This window comes from Sciurus vulgaris (genome assembly GCF_902686455.1).
Source record: "Sciurus vulgaris genome assembly, chromosome: 6".
In the NCBI taxonomy this organism is placed as follows: Eukaryota; Metazoa; Chordata; class Mammalia; order Rodentia; family Sciuridae; genus Sciurus; species Sciurus vulgaris.
In genome coordinates, this window is record NC_136466.1 from 6,535,413 (window position 1) to 6,551,363 (window position 15,951).

At 58.9% G+C, this 15,951-nt stretch overlaps 1 protein-coding gene across 2 annotated transcripts in view; it reads right to left on the reverse strand.

The window, feature by feature from the left end:
* HRH2 (histamine receptor H2) overlaps positions 1-15,951 on the reverse strand; it is a 43,109-nt gene that overhangs the window by 15,143 nt on the left and 12,015 nt on the right. For both annotated transcript variants that reach the window (XM_079143666.1, XM_079143667.1), the window contains exon 2: positions 6,325-7,846. In XM_079143666.1, the coding sequence (XP_078999792.1) occupies positions 6,325-7,397 (1,073 nt within the window). In that variant the 5' untranslated portion in view covers positions 7,398-7,846. The remainder of the gene's footprint in view (positions 1-6,324; positions 7,847-15,951) is intronic.

Consider the following 15,951-nt stretch of genomic DNA (forward strand, 5'->3'; position numbering starts at 1 on the left):
GCCCACTTCCTCTGCTAGTGACACGCGCCCCTTCGCTTTGTGGCCTGTGACGGGGCTGGGGAGGCAGGCAGGCCCTACCCCGAGGTGAGCAGTGATTTCCAGCTGTCCCTGGAGGCTGCTGTGCAGGGCAGCCAACGTGGCGCCTGGGAAAGGAGCCAGTCATCTCTAAACCCTTCCTGCAACTTCCCTCCTAGAGACCCCGTTTCTGAAGGCTACGGTGCAGGTGGCTTATTCATTCTCAGGGCTCTCTGGGACCTAGAGTAAGGTGTTGGCTCATTTATTCATCGTCTAAAACGTCCTGGGCTGCTCCCTGCTGGGCACACCATGAGGTGTCAGGACCCAGCAGCCAAGAGCACAGACATGGGCCTCCCACGTAGGAAGAGGTGTTAGCGTGTCAAGAGGGAGCCTGCATGGGCCCGACGGCGTGTGGCCCGGGAGGCTGGCCGCTGTGGACCTGAGAGGGCAGGGGCAGGGCAGCAGCCCTGGTGCAGAGCCTGGCTGCATGGACCTGGCCAGCTAGATGGACCTCATATTTCAGTCCAAGTGCAACAGAAGAGGTGGAGCAGAATCTGCTGGAGTTTTGGAAATGTTGTCTCTGGCTGCACAGGGTAGGCAGGTGGACGTGAGGGGCGCGGTAAGAAGTGGTTCCCTGGTAAGGGGAGGGCTGGAGGAGGAAGGGGAGGCACCACAGCAGCCGGCCAGGGGTCTGGGGGTCTGGGTGCCTCCAGGCCCCTTGGCACAAGTGCAGGGGCACTGAGGAATGAGGAAGTGCCTGAGGGCTGCTGATAGGCCAGGTGCTCATGAGTCTTATCTCTGACTTGGGAGATTACAGGGAGCAATGGTGGGGGGGACCCAAAGAGCACTGGGCAGGGTCCAGCCTCTCCTCAGCCCGTTCTACACTGCAGACAGGTCCCCTGCCTCCTTGTGCCTGGGCTGCCCTTTATGGTGTCTAGAGGACAAGCTGAGGTGTTGGTCGAAAGCAGGCCAAGTTCAAGTTCAAGTCCAGGCAGCAAGATCCAGAGGAGGTGAGGAGGTCCAGGCAGCATGTCACTGTGGAAGGAGCCCAAGCTCTGGGTTTGACCAGCAGGGCTCGAGTCTAAGCTCTGTCACGTCTGAGGCTGTGAGACACTAGCTGCTGTGTGTCCGGGAGGCCAGTGCTGTCCAGGGCCGACACTTGGAGAGCCACTGGTCCCTGGGAGAGCAGGGCTGCTGCCTTGCTCAGTGCCGTCCCTGGGCAGGGCTGCAGCCCGCAGGCCCTGGTAAATGCTGGGGCTGAAGGAGGGTAGAGCCCATTGCTTTGGCTGGGGGAGGGTGGGTCTGGCCTAGGGATGCTGATAGGAAGTGGAGCGGGAAGGTGAGGTGGTCAGGGACCCAATCGTTAAGGGCCTCTGCTACCAGGTTGCAGGCTGGGGCTCACGGCAGGCTGAGGAACAGGCCCAAATAGTCTGTCCTAATCACCAGAGAATGTTACCTTATGTGGCAAAAGGGGACTTTGCAGACTGATGGAGTTAAGGAATTCAAGATGGGGTGATCATCCTGGACTGCCCAGGTGGGCCCTCAAGGGGTCCTCGCGAGAGGTCGGGCTGCAGAAGGGAGGTGAGGATGGGAATGAGAGGTGGGGTGGGGGCGGTGGGCGGCCTGAGCCCTGCAACCCTGGTGGCCTCCAGTGCTAGGAAGGCAAGGAAAGGGATGCTGCCTGGAATTCTCCAGAAGAAACTGCCCTGCTGATACCTTGATTTCAGAGTTCTGAATGTGTGTTGTTTTTCAGTGTTAAAAAAAAAAAAATGGTAGTTATTTTTAACATCAGCCACAAGAAAACCTGAGCTGTGCTCTACGCAGCAGGTGGCAGGGTTTGGTGGAACCTGGGGACAGCAAGGGGATCCGTGCTCCAGAAAGCTCACCAGGAGAGACGGAGCAGAGTGGGAGGGAGCAATGAGACCCAGACGGGGCAAGAAGGTCCGGGGCACAGGGGTGAGGATGGGCAGTGGGCTGTGGCTGGCCACAGGGAAGGCGCAGTAGCCAGCCTGGCCCTCTGCCTTGGACACCGCTGAGCTGACCATGCCTCCACTCTGCCCAGGCAGGCTGGATCAGTCCCCTTCAGCTTTCTTGGCTCAGGCAGACAGCCCAGCCCTGGCAGTGATAAGGGCTGCTGGTTGGCGCTGGCTCCTGACCCCAGCAGAGAGCAGGAAGGACCTGCTATCAGTCAGCAGGGAGCCTGGGAGCCAGCGTCCCGGAGCCCCGCTGCCCGGCAGCCTCAGTGTGAAAATGGACCTCTGGCTGCTCTGGGCTGCCGGCAATTTCCGTGCCCTGGACCTTGTGGGAGGTCCTCTGACTGCCCCCACTCCTGCTTCTCTGCCCAGCCCTCTGCCCACGGCCCCAGGGGCTGTGCTCTCCCGGAGCCTCTACTCTGTTCCTGGCTCTGCACTGCCAGGTGGGCACCGCCTCTTAGCTGACCTTGGTGGACGTGAGGATGAGAAGAGACGGTGGACGGGCCAACCCGTGGTGTGTCTGGAGCCCAGCGGGCACCAGTTCCTGAAGCTGCCCTCTCTATGGTCACTCGGATCCCAGCTTGGGCGCATCTTCCCAGTTGTGCCACTTGGGGCTGGAATTCTCCCAGCCTCGGTTTCCCAACTACAAAGTGGAGCGTAAGCAGACCCTTCCTTCCGGGTGGGGCTGAGAACAGAGGAGGTCCAGCCCCTCCCTGGATGCGAACAGCTTTCTGTTTGCATGTGAAGGCCCAACTCAGAAGGCCATTCTCTGGGACAAGCCGCAAGGATGTGCCCTGGCCCTCACTGCTGGGGACACTGAGTCTCAATCTTCGGCACCTGCTGCTCAGAGCTATCGCCTACCTGCTCTGTGACTGGACCATGAGCAACTCCAGGTGGCCAAAGCAGTGGTGTGGGAAGGGAAGGCTCCGTCTCCCCGTGCACCTCGGCCTCCGGGAAGGGATGGGAACAGGGTGGTGTGAAGGCGGCTTATGAACCCAGAGTGGAACAGGGCTGAGCGGCGCCGAGCAGCATGTGACAACCCCGCAGAGTGCCGATGCCTGCTGTTCGCCCTTCGCCCTGGTGTGTGCTCACCACCTTTGTTTTCTTTTCTTTCTCTTTTGCAGTGTGAGCTAAAGCAGCTTTGACCTCGAGGCTGCCCTCTGGGTGAGGGACCGGAAGGGACGTGGAAGAACGTGGTCAGATGGGCGTCATGTGCATCAGATGGCGCAGGGATACCCTTAGTGGGCACAGGAGGAAGGACTTGAGAAGGAGAGCCTAGAGGTCAAGAGGCCAGAGGGGAGGCTGCAGAATAGCTCGGAGCAGAAGCAGCAGCACAGGAGCAGTGGAGGGCAGAGGTTCTGAGTCTGTGGGGACACACCATGCCTACAGGGGTGTGGCAGCTGCAAGGAACAGAGGGATGTGAGACCTGGGATCCAGTGAGGCAGGCTGCCCACGAATTTCCATCAGAAGCAGAGCCCTGGGTGTGGGACTGCAGCACCTGTCCACGTTCTCACTGAGCCTGTGATGCTCGGAGATTGACAGCCAACTCCAGGCCCCCTGGGTCCACACCTCTTAGCTCAGGGGGCTTCAGGTAACTGCACATGGGAGGAAACTGAGGTCCAAGAAGGACAAGGACTTGCTCAAGCCACAGGGTGAGTGAGGCCGAGCTCAGGGCAGAGCTTGCAGCTCACCTTCCATAGCTTCTCATCACCATCAACACAGAGTGTCACTTCTGCATCCCAGGCACTCAGCATAGGCCTTGGAATGTGATGGGAATGTGACGAGTGTTTGCAAATAAATGAATAAGAAATGAATGGATGGATGGGTGGGTGGATGCATGAGTGGAGGGATGGAGGGATAGATGAGTGAATGGAGGGATGAATGGATAGAGGGATGGATAAAGGGATGGATGAGTGGATGGAGGGATAGATGAGTGGATGAGTGGATGGATGGATGGATGGATGGGTGGATGGGTGGATGGGTGGATGGGTGGATGGGTGGATGGATGGATGGATGGATGGATGGATGGATGGATGGATGGAGGGATGGATGGATGGATGGATGGATAGGTGAATGGATAGATGGATGGATAGGTGAATGGATGGATGAGTGGATGGAGGAATAGATGAGTGATGGATGGATGGATGGATATATGGATGGTGGATGGATAGATGAATGGAGGGATGGGTGGATGAGTGGATGGATGGATGGATAGATGAGTGAATGGAGGGATGAATGGGTAGAGGGATGGATAAGTGGATAGAGGGATAGCTGAATGGATGGAGGGATGGATAAAGGGATGGATGAGTGGATGGAGGGATAGATGAGTGGATGGATGGAAGGGTGGGTGGGTGGATGGATGAATGGATGGATGGATGGATGGATGGATGGATGGATAGATGGATGGAGGGATGGATGGATGGATGGATGGATGGATAGGTGAATGGATAGATGGATGGATAGGTGAATGGATGGATGAGTGGATGGAGGAATAGATGAGTGATGGATGGATGGATGGATATATGGATGGTGGATGGATAGATGAATGGAGGGATGGGTGGATGAGTGGATGGATGGATGGATAGATGAGTGAATGGAGGGATGAATGGATAGAGGGATGGATAAGTGGATGGAGGGATAGCTGAATGGATGGAGGGATGGATAAAGGGATGGATGAATGGATGGAGGGGTAGATGAGTGGATGGATGGGTGGGTGGGTGGATGGATGGATGGATGAGTGGATGGATGGATGAGTGGATGGATGGATGGATGGATGGATGGATGGATGGATAGGTGAATGGATAGGTCGATGGACAGGTGAATGGATGGATGGATGAGTGGATGGAGGGATAGATGAGTGGATGGATGGGTGGATGGATGGATGGATAGGTGAATGGATAGGTGGATGGAGGGGTGAATGGATGAGTGGATGGATGGGTGGATGGATGATGGATGGATAGATGGATGGAGGGATGGATGGAGGGATAGATGAGTGCATGGATAGGTGGATGGATGGATGGATGGATGGATGGATGGATGGATGGATGGATGGATGGATAGGTGAATGGATAGGTGGATGGAGGGATGGATGGATGAGTGGATGGATGGGTGGATGGATGATGGATGGATAGATGGATGGAGGGAGGGATAGAGTGATAGATGAGTGAATGGATGGATGGATAGATGGATGGATGGATAGGTGGATGGATGGATGGATGAGTGGATGGATGGATGGGTGGGTGGATGGAGGGATGGATGAGTGGATGGATGGATGGGTGGGTGGGTGGATGGATGGATGGATGGATGGATATACGAGTGAATGGGTGGGACCAGCATGGAGGGGGAAAGGCATGATCTTTGGGAAGAGAAATGAAAATGACATTTACTGAGCAACTTGTATGTGCTGGCATTCTACCAACACTCTTTCCTGTACTCTTCTCGACATATGACATGGGACCAGGAGCTGTCACTCACAAGATGAGCGTCCTCAGTGTCACTCAGCTCCTGGATGTGGTATCCCCAAATGCCCTCCCTGGCTTTGTCCCAGTGGCTTTATCTAAATCTCATTCTGCCTCTTTACCTTTTGTGAGAGTGTCTTCTTTCTTTCAATAGCCCAGCAATTTGGCTTTCTTCTCTTTCCCCTCCTGGACCAGCACCCCAGCCTTCTCACGGAGCCTCTGCAGTTTCACCTGACTCATCCATATGGAAGAGTCCTCTTTCCAAAGCACAGATCTGCTTAGGTTACCCTGATCCTTTTGTCTAACTCTTGCATCTTTCAGGAACAGCTACTTTCTTGGTCTGGCCTTCAAGGACCTCCTCCCGACTCTGCTGTCCTCTTTTCCCACTGACTTGAGCAACCCTAAGGTAAGAGTTGGTGCACAGTGGGAGCTCAATAAATGCTGAACAGCATGGGTTTCTCCTTTAGCCCCTCAACAGTCCCATCAGGTGACATCTGTACCTAGCTATTCAATGCTACCCTGCAGGGGTAAGTTACGAGGCTGGGCCTAATTGGAGGCCCAACTCTGCCATGACTCCTAAGTGGCAAAGCTGGGCCTCCAACTTAAGTCTCCATATTTCCAGGACAACATAGCTGGAGAGACAGGCCCATGAGTTCTGGAGCGAGGGCCCTCTGTCCACGTCCTAACTGAGTGATCCTTGAGAAGTTCTCTGAGGGCTTTACGAGGATCCTTTTCAAATGGAGGCAAAATGCTCTACTTTATGGCGCCCTGGGAGGGATTAAATGAGATGTGGTTTGGGAAGGGCCCCTGGAGACCTCTTGGCCATGCACGAGCAGGACCCCTCCCAGAGTCCCTCCTGTGTGCGAAGGCAGCCTTACCTGTCTGTGTCTCCCTGGGGCACAGTGACTTCCGTCCCGCTCCACACCTGCAGCTTCAGGGCTTTCTCCTCCTGCCACCTGGGTCCACGGCTTTGGCCCCGTGACAGCTGAGAGCTGCTGAGCCTCAGGGAAGCCTCGTGGGAGCCGCGGCCCCTGGGCCTGCAGCGGAAGAGCTGCTGGTAGGCAGTGCGGAAGTCTCTGTTCAGGGTGGCGTACAGGATGGGGTTCAGGGCCGAGTTGGCGTAGCCCAGCCACAGCACGATGGCTTCGAACACCTCGTTGACTGCATCGTCCCCTTTCAGCCCTCGGTAAACAAACACTGTGAAGTACGGGAACCAGCAGATGATGAAGGCGCCCAAGACGGCGGCCAGCGCCACGGTGGCTTTGTGCTCCCTGATGGTGACGGCCCTCCAGGAGCTCATGTGGTTGATCCTCCGGGCCTGCTCCCGGGCGATCTTGAAGATGCGGTAGTAGGTGACGCACATGATCAGGAGAGGCAGGTAGAAGGTGACCAGCCCGTCCACCAGCCCGTACACCTCGTTGACCTGCACCTGGCACCTGCGGGCAGTGCCGTTGCCCTTGGTCTCACCCCTGCTGTTCCAGCCCAGGTGAATAGACAGGAAGGACAGGGTGATGGAGATGACCCAGATGAAGACCAGGGAGACGGCCACCCGAGCCGGGGTGACCAGCACCGGGTACCGCAGTGGGTCTGTGACGGCGCAGTAGCGGTCAAGGCTGATCATGAAGAGGTTGAGAATGGAGGCCGTGCAGAGCATCACGTCCAGGCTGGTGTAGATATCGCAGAAGACCCTGCCGAAGCTCCACCTGCAGGACAGCTGGTAGATGGCAGAGAAGGGCAGCACCAGGAGGCCGAGGAGCAGGTCAGTGACCGCCAACGACACGATGAAGCAGTTGGTGAGGCTGCGGAGCCGGCGGTTCAGGCCCACGGCCAGGCAGACGACCACGTTGCCGGCGACGGTGATGAGGATGAGGACCGAGAGCACCAGGCTGATGGTGACCTTGAATGCAGTGGACTCCAGGCCACAGGAGGGGGCAGTGCCATTGGGCGCCATCGTGGGGCCCCAGCTCCCGCCCTGCCCTCGGTCTTGCGGCTCCAGCCTCTGGGCTCCAGCCTCCCAAGAGTGCCCAAGGCAAGTCCACGTGGGGAGCTCCAGTCACTGCCACAACACCGTCTTCTAGAAATAAGTCAAGCGGTCGCGCAGGCGTGGGGCACAGGTCTGAATGAAGAAGTGCTGCAGGCAGGGTGGAGGCCAGGCTGGCGGCTCCGACTCCAGTCCTCAGAAGGCCCCGAGGAGCCTGCTCCCTCCTGCGGCTGGGGCGGCCCTCCACTCTCCAGGCTGGGCATGGGGACAGAGGCGTGAGAGCGTGGCGCTGAGCTGGCCTTGGTGCTACGTGCAGGGGATCTCACGAGAAGCCGCCGAGGCCTTCTCCACAGCCGGCACCTGCTCCCGTCCACGTTATCGGGTCGAGGTCTCCCTCTCTGGGGTCACCGGAGCAGGAGCTAAAAGGGCAAAGAGCAAGCGTTGAGCACTCTGAAACGCGACCAGGAGCGCGAGCGGATTCGGGGGGAGTGCTCTAGCCCTGTTGGGGCCTGGGGCCCATCGGGGTGCCTCTCCTTGCAGAGACGGGGTAATCAGGATGGGGAGGGGCGGGCAGGACGCAGGGTGAGCCGGAAGGGCTAGGAGTCTCGATACACACGGGGAGACCTGACACAGGCGCTCGGCCCCACAAGAACGGGGGCTGTGTGGGTCTCTCTCCTGCTGCTCCAAGCTCCGGAGCCCACAGACGGGTACGAGGCATCTGGTGAATGAATGACAGGCTGGATGGATGAGCGACAGCGCACTGGCTTTGCTCCTCAAGTGCTGGAGCCAGGCCGGTGCTGCTATTCTGACAAAACTCATCGCACTCCAGCTAGGGCCACGCTCCTTCAGGAAAAGGGTGGGCGGTCCACTTCCTGCTTGGGGGCCAGCAAGGCATCTGTCCCAAGGACCCGACTGCGCCACTGGGGCACAGAAGCAGCTGTCAGAACCTGTGCCAGAGGGCGCGGCTGTGCGAGGACTCGCGGAGGACACCTTGAGGACATGCAGAGGACACCTGGAGGACACAGGGAGGACACGTGGAGGACTTGCGGAGGACACGGGGAGGACTCACAGGGGACACATGGAGGACTGGCAGAGGACACGCGAACTCGTGAAGGACACCTGGAGGACCCGGGGAGGACATGCGGAGGACACGCGGAGGACTCGCGGAGGACTCGCAGAGGACATGCAGAGGACCCGCGGAGGACACCTGGAGGACATGGGGAGGACACGTGGAGGACTTGCAGAGGACTCGAGGACACATGGAGGACACGGGGAGGACATGCGGAGGACTCACGGAGAACACCTGGAGGACACGTGCAGGACACACGGAGGACATGGGGAGGTCACACGGAGGACTCGCAGAAGACACGTGGAGGACACCTGGAGGACACAGGGAGGACACATGGAGGACTTGTGGGGGACACGTGCAGGACACGCAGAGGACACGGGGAGGACATGCGGAGGACTCGCAGAAGACACCTGGAGGACATGGGGAAGACACGCGCAGGACACGCGGAGGACATGGGGAGGTCACACGGAGGACTCGCGGAGGACACCTGGAGGACACGGGGAGGACATGCGGAGGACTCGCGGAGGACACATGGAGGACACGCGGAGGACACGTGGAATGTACGTGTCGTGAAATCTTTCGTCTTTTCCGATGATTTAAAAATCTGAAGACCTCCTTTCCTTCCCTCCTGCTGCACCACAATGCCTCTTGGTTAAAGGACAGTCCCGTCACCAGGTAACCTCCAGGGCTCCTCCTGGTGGCGACAGTCTGTGCCTGCAGCTGACCAGCACAAGCTAAGCTGAGCCGACTCCTGGCTGTCCATGCAGGCTCATCCTGGTGCCTGAGCTGCCCACAGGGACGTCCGTCCCCAGGTCCGAGAGGCAGAAGCAAGCTAGTCTCCTGGGGGCAGGAGCTGGCCTCCCCGGCCTCCCCGGCCTCCCCAGCCTCCCGCCTGTGGTGGCTTTGCAGCCCGGTATGAGAAGCACCATTTAACAGTAAGGACTGAGAGGGGCAGGGGTCGTGGTTCCTGGTCACCATCTGCTGCCCTGCCCAGCCTCCAGCCCTGCAGTTGGGCCTCCGGGTGTTAGTTTTAGAAGATCTTTTCATTACAAAAGTGGCCCCCAAAACAGGCGTCTCGCCACCACTTGACTCACTTTGGAGGGGTTAGCAATGGGATTGGTTTTTGAGAAACCCTATTTCCGACCAGATTTCTCTGAGTTTCCTGAAGAGCTGAGTATAGAGGCCACTTTGGCATTGAGCTGCCATTTCAGTCAAAGTTTGGGCAAAACTTCGAAGCTTCCAAGCCGGTTCCCCTGCCCTCCCTCCTTTCTCCCTCCCCCCGCCTTTCCTCCTCTTCCTTTCTCCTCTTCCCTCCCTTTATTCTCCTCGACAAATATTTCCTGGAGCACCGCCCCCGCGCCAGGTGCTGCTCCGGGTGACGGGTCCGAGGCATGGTGGGCAGCAGCCGTGACTCCTTCCTTCGTGGGGTTTGCAAAGGAGCAGCTCCCAGGCCATTGCAGTCTGGGGGAACCTCCTGTGGAGGCAGGAGTCTTAGGCAAGGCTCACGCACCCTGGACCCTGTGGGAGGGTGATCACCTTAGAGGGTCGTGTTGCCCACTGGCTTTCAATGGCTTCCTTTTGCGCACAAGAATTGTCACTGTCACCATCACAGATAAAATGGAAGACACTCTCCCCAACTTTTTCTCAGACTTCCAAAGCGATGACATGTTCACTGCGGTACAGCGAGCACCCCGGAGGCAGGCAGGGAGAGCTGGCTGTGGGGCCACAACACGCCCACGCCCTCACGCGGCCAGGGGAGGGGCGCTGGCCACCTGGCGTGATGGGCTCGCAGCCGTCCTCTGCGCCTCCATTGTGAGCACGCAGGAGGCCACACCACCTGCGCGTCCCTCCACAACTTCCTTAGTTTCTTTTAAATCCCCAGTGCATCGTGGATGGCCCTCTAGGCCACTTGGCTCAGCCCAGTCCTTCCGGAGCCAGCCTGTGGCCATGCAGGCCAACCCAGGAGTGACCTGGGCAAGGACATCTGCACTCACGGGTTTGCAAGTGGCAAGAAATGGAAACACTGGGAGCTCCCGCCAGTGAGGGTCAACGCACAGACATACACGCATGTCAAGCATCACTGACCTGGGTAACCATCCCACCCGGGCAGGAGGCCACCCACTCGGTGTGATAGCAGGAGATCAAGGCTCACAGAGGCCAAGTGACCTCACAGTCCTAAGAAGCAGCATAAGCCTGGGTTCACTCTCAGCACTAAGGTTTGGGCAAGTGTCCCCCCAAAGGCCATGTGTGGAAGGCCAGGTCTCCAGAGCGGTTCAATTAGGAGGTGCTGGAGCCTTCAGCAGGTGGGGCCAGGGAGGAAGCTGGGTCACAGGGTGTGCCCCCAAAGCGGGTGCTGGGACCCGGCCGTCCTGCCTCTCTCTGCTTCCTAGACAGCGAGAGTGCCCCCACCACGCAGCAGGCCAAGTGACCCTGGACTGAAACCTCTGAAACCGTGAGCCAAAAAACCCCTCTTCTCTCAAAGATGATTACCTCAAGTATTTTGTCATAGCAATGAAAAGCTGCTCAACACACTCAGTTCAATGCCTTTCATCTGTTTTTAATGCCCAGTCTTCTATCAGACAGCAAGCTCTTTCTAACTGCCTCTCCGCAAACACTCCTGCACTGTCCCCGGCTTCACCATTAAGGCAAGTGAGCATCCCCAAACATAGCAGGCCATCTTTCTCTCCTGCATCTGCCTGAGCCATCCCCATACCTGGGGTGCTCTCTGCCTGGGTTCACTTAAGCTCCTGGCCTCTCTGGTTCAGCCCAGGTGACTTGTCTCCTAGAGCGTGGAGGAGGGAGCAATGTCCGCTGCACTGTGGGTTGACTTAGATTCTGAGCACCTGCCACTCTGTACTGTCTCGCCCCCCACCCCCCACTGGAGAGGGAACCACCGAGGGCAGAGGCTGGGTCTTTCCCACCGTGCTCCACCCCTCCCTCCCTTCACCTGCCCTCAGTCCTTCCATTCATCCATCTCCTGCCTTCACCCGTCTCTCCTCCCTCCCTCCACCTCTCCTTCTGCCCCTCCCTCTCTCCCGCCAACACTTCCTCATCTCTGTAACAGAGGAGTACAGGCTACATGCAGCCTGTGTGTGTATGCTGTTTTCCTCCTTGGGATCCTACCACAAGCTCATCTTGGGGTCTAGTGGGACACTGGCGTGGGCAGGGGAGATTGGGCCCGTGCCCCCAGCATTTTACAGCAAACATTTCTGAGCACTTGTGGAGAGCTGACGGAAGCAGTCCAGTGTGCGTGACACCTGGTCTGCCTGCTGGAGGTTCAGCAGGGCTTCTCTGCTCTTTCCGGTATGTGTGTACGTATGACGAAGACCCTCGCTTTGCTCAGCCTTCCTGCCTGCAGCCAGTTGCAGGCTTCACTACTTCCTGTGCATCTCCCCATCTTGCCTGAGTACCCACAGGAAAGGCACCTTCTGAAGAATACGCTCCACACAGGGCCTCCCCTCCACACAGGGCCTCCCCTCCACTGCCTGCTAGGGAGACTTCCGATCTCCACAGACAGGCGTCACCTGCCACTGCAACCTCAGCAGTGACGTGGCGGCTCACGTGTGCGCCTCAGCTCAGGTGGCCCCCCCGAGCTGCGTGCAGGGGCGGTCATGGCAAGGCCTCTGTGCAGCCTGCGGACGTGAGCTGAACCTGCCTGGCCGCGCTGGCTCTGCGTGGGGGTCTGCCACGGCACTTCCCACTAGCCTGGCTGTCCTTGGTGCGGCACGCCGTGACCTGGCCTTGCTGCTTCAGCCTCACTTCTGCCCAGGGGCTTGGGATGCTCTGAGTGCCAGCAGCAGCCGCAGTGACTCAGTGCCTCCTGGTCCTGAGACTGCCAGGCCCGTCCTGCACTCCCCTACCCGCCCGGAAGCCCCTCGTCCTCCTGCTCCTCTGGCAAGCCTAGCCTCCTGTGTCCACCTCGAGTACTCCAGGTGGCCTCTCCATCCCTCTCCCTCCAGCTCTTACCTGCTGCACCACGGGCAGGGACTAGGAAGGGGGCAGAGTGCTGAGTTTCCAGGGCCTCAGGGGACTTTCCTAGCCGGGTCCTTGGTGACTTGCCATCAGAACCGAGCCCGGGTGAGGTAGGGAGACCTCTTGCTTCTCCTGTCCTGCCTGATGGCCCTCTGCCCTCGCTGCTCCTCCAGGAGACCCCGGAGAGAGCTGCTGGAGGGCTGTGCTTTGGCACTCAGAGCGCGACCGGCGGGGGCTGGGTGTTCTCTGGCCATTTGGTCAGACTGTCCAGGCCTCCTTTTCTCTCTTCTGTGGTTTACACTCTTAACCCCACAGCCACATGGGAAGCAGCACAGTCCGTGAGTTGCTGAGGACAGGCAGGCTCGGTGAAGGCTGAGCTGACGGGCTTCTCCTTGGCCTAAAGGCACATCGCCACCCCAGGTGGTCAGGAGCAACAGAAGTGCAGACTGGCCTTCACTGAGGGCAGGTGGTCAGGTCCTGACCCTCTAATAATAGAGGCTCCAAGCCACAAGGGGGAGCCCGGGGGCTTTGACAGTGAACAGTCCTGAGTTCTAATCCCTGCGCTTCGTGTCAGGGTGAAAATTCCTCCTTCACTTTCTGACTATGAACATGAAGACGCAGAGGAACAGGAGCCCCAGAGCCTGCCCCCGACTCACTCTCTCCAAATGTGACTCTCTTAGTGCCCGAAGCCGCACCAGTGTGTGAGCACCTCCGTGCGGTGGCCGTGCCGAGGCCTGGGGATGCAGCTGTGCACGTGGCGGACACACTGTGCAGTGTCTGCTGCAGGGGTGGGGACAGACCTGAGCAAGCGGCCAGAACGGTGCTTCTCCATTGCAGCCGTGCCGAGCTCTGCGCAGGGGCAGTGGAGCTGCGTGGTGGGGCATCCAGCTGGTCTCTGGAGGCTGAGGCCTCCCCAGGGAGGTGATTTTCGTGGAGGGGATGAGGTCCCTGAGGAAACGATCCCAGACAAGTGGGTTCCAGAGGGAGAGGACAGCCCTGCAGAAGCTCACAGGGGGAGATGCTGGACGTCCCCAGCAGAGGGTGAGGACTCCGGGTCCCTGCGTGCCCTCGGTCCATCAGGAGCTGGGCATGGCCCCTGTGGTAGGCCTGAGCAGGCCCCAGGGCCACGCCACCATCACTGCAGTGACGTGCAGGGGCCACAGTGCCTGAAGGCAGATCCTCGTCTTCACAGGTCACAGGTCCCCAGACCCTTCCCATGCCCCTGGCTCCAGTGACTTAAGCACCAAAACCTCTGACTCAGCAAATAGCTTCCAGGAGTTTGTCTGGGGTTCCCCGTGGCACCGCAAGAACACCACCCGATTGCTGGCTGACTGCGCCCCAACGCTGGGATTTTCTGGGCTGCGGCGGGGTGGATCCAGGTGCGCAGGCTTGACAGTCAGGGGTGCAAGCATGCTGGACCCAGGCAGCCACCCGTGTCCACCTGGGTGGCCAGGGAGGGAAGGACATGCGTGAGGGCTGCCTCTGCGGGGGTGGGTGGTGGGACAGGAACAGGGGACTGCATTCCCCTGGGGAACTTTCCCATCTTTTAATCCTGTGGAAGTGCCTTTCACTGGCCAGGAGAAGGGAAGGGGCAGGTGTGCAGGGCAGAGGGAATGGCAGGTAGAGGGCTGATGGCAGTCCCTGGGCTGTGCTTGGGAACGGGTGGAGCCACATGGCTGGAAGGGGCTGCAGCTGGGGCTGGCGCCTGGTCCTTGCCCACAACAGCCCCTTTATAAGAGGTCTTCTGAAGCTCACAGCCCTCCAGGGCCACCCCTCTCCTCTGTCCCTGTGAAGTTTGTGTTCAGACCGTCCTGGTCTCTGACCATGCCATGCCCCTCCAGAGCCTCCTCTTTAGATAAAAAGAGCAATGCCTGCCATTCCCGGGTGACCTGGCTTCTGCTGACCCCTCAGCTGGTTCTCAGGAGGAACAGGAGCTGGGGACAGATCTGGGAAGTCTGGACTTGGCTCAAAGGCAACAGGGACTCGGCGCTCAATCCGCCAACCCTGGGTCACCCAGGGAACTGGCGACAGATATGGAAGTCCGCCTGTCGATTCCAGCCAGCTAACCCTCAGCGAGGACAAGCTGTCAGGAGCTGGCGCAGACAGGAACGCTGACTTCAAGTTCGGCCCGGGTGCTGTGTGTCTTGCCTCATATAATCTCTGCTGCAGCACCAACAAGCAAGGCGTTCACCTCTGCCACTTGATATACAGAACCTAGTCTCAAGACCAGGAGGAAAGCCCAGGACTTGAACACAGGCCCGCCTGCCCAGCCCTGCGCATTTAGCCTCCCCTGTGAACAAAGGCAGGTTGCCTTGTACCTGCGGCACAGGGCACTCCCTCCCTTGTGACCACACTCCAGGGCACTTTTCATCTTGTGCCTGCAGATTTCTAACTCCTTCCTCACACGTGGTGGGCTGAGCACTTGGTCAAAGCCCTCAAGGCAGAAGAGCCGAAGGCTGTTCCTCATGAGAAAGGCCTGGCCTCCCAGCAGGGCTGATCCTAAGCCTCCAGGGGCCCAGAGCCAGGGTTGGGTTTTACTTCTGTCCTCAAGCATGTCTTGTGCCACGCTGCAGCCCTCCTGGGGAGACCCTGTGCCCAGGCTGAGCAGGCCTGAGCGAGGTCTGGAAGTCAGGGAGCCCTAAAGCCCAGAGCTGGCTGGTGGGATCTGTTCAGACAGACCAGGGAGAGAAGGGATATGCACCAGGAGGCATCCCTCGTCCTCAGGAGCCCTCTGCAGTGCCAGAGTCAGGGACTTGGCTGGCCTCGCACACCTCTGCGGACAGGGAGCTGCCTTTCCTACAAGGACCTGCCAGGCGGTCACGCCCTTTAAGGACGTGGGCAGGGCCCCCACGCTCTTTTTCTCGGAAGCCAGACCCTTCTGCAAGATGGATCCATTGCGATGCGTGAACAGTCCACGCAAAGTGCAGTCTGCATAGGATGAGCTGCCATCAGTGAACGGACAGTGTGACGTTTGTGCACGTGCAACTAGACACTCATTGCTGTGGCAACTTTGTGGTTTTCTTTTTCATGTTTTAGGTCTGGTTGTGTGTGTGTGTGTGTGTGTGTGTGTGTGTGTGTGTGTGTGTGTGTGTGAACACTCTTGTAGGCCTGAGAATGAGCCTGGAGGCTTGGCGAACAGGCCCCAGTCCCTCTGCCCAGGCAGCGCTGCAGAGCTCTGCGCACACTGAGCGCCCATCCGGTCCTGTGATGGCCGTCCTCACGGCCAAGCCTCGCCAGGTCACCTCCTGTCACCACATCACCTCCTATCACATCGCCTCCACCGCTGCAATCTCCCAGGCCTTGGCCCAGAGCTGTCCCGCCAGCAGGGTCCCTCCTGCCTGCTGTCTCCCAGCCTCGTTCCTTCAGGGTGTCACCCTTGCCTCTAGGCACGGCTTGCTCTGCGGGCCAAAGTCCTGCCACCTGGCCAGCTGGGGCACCTTGAAGATTATCAGCAGCAAACAGCCACCTCTTGCCAGGGCCATG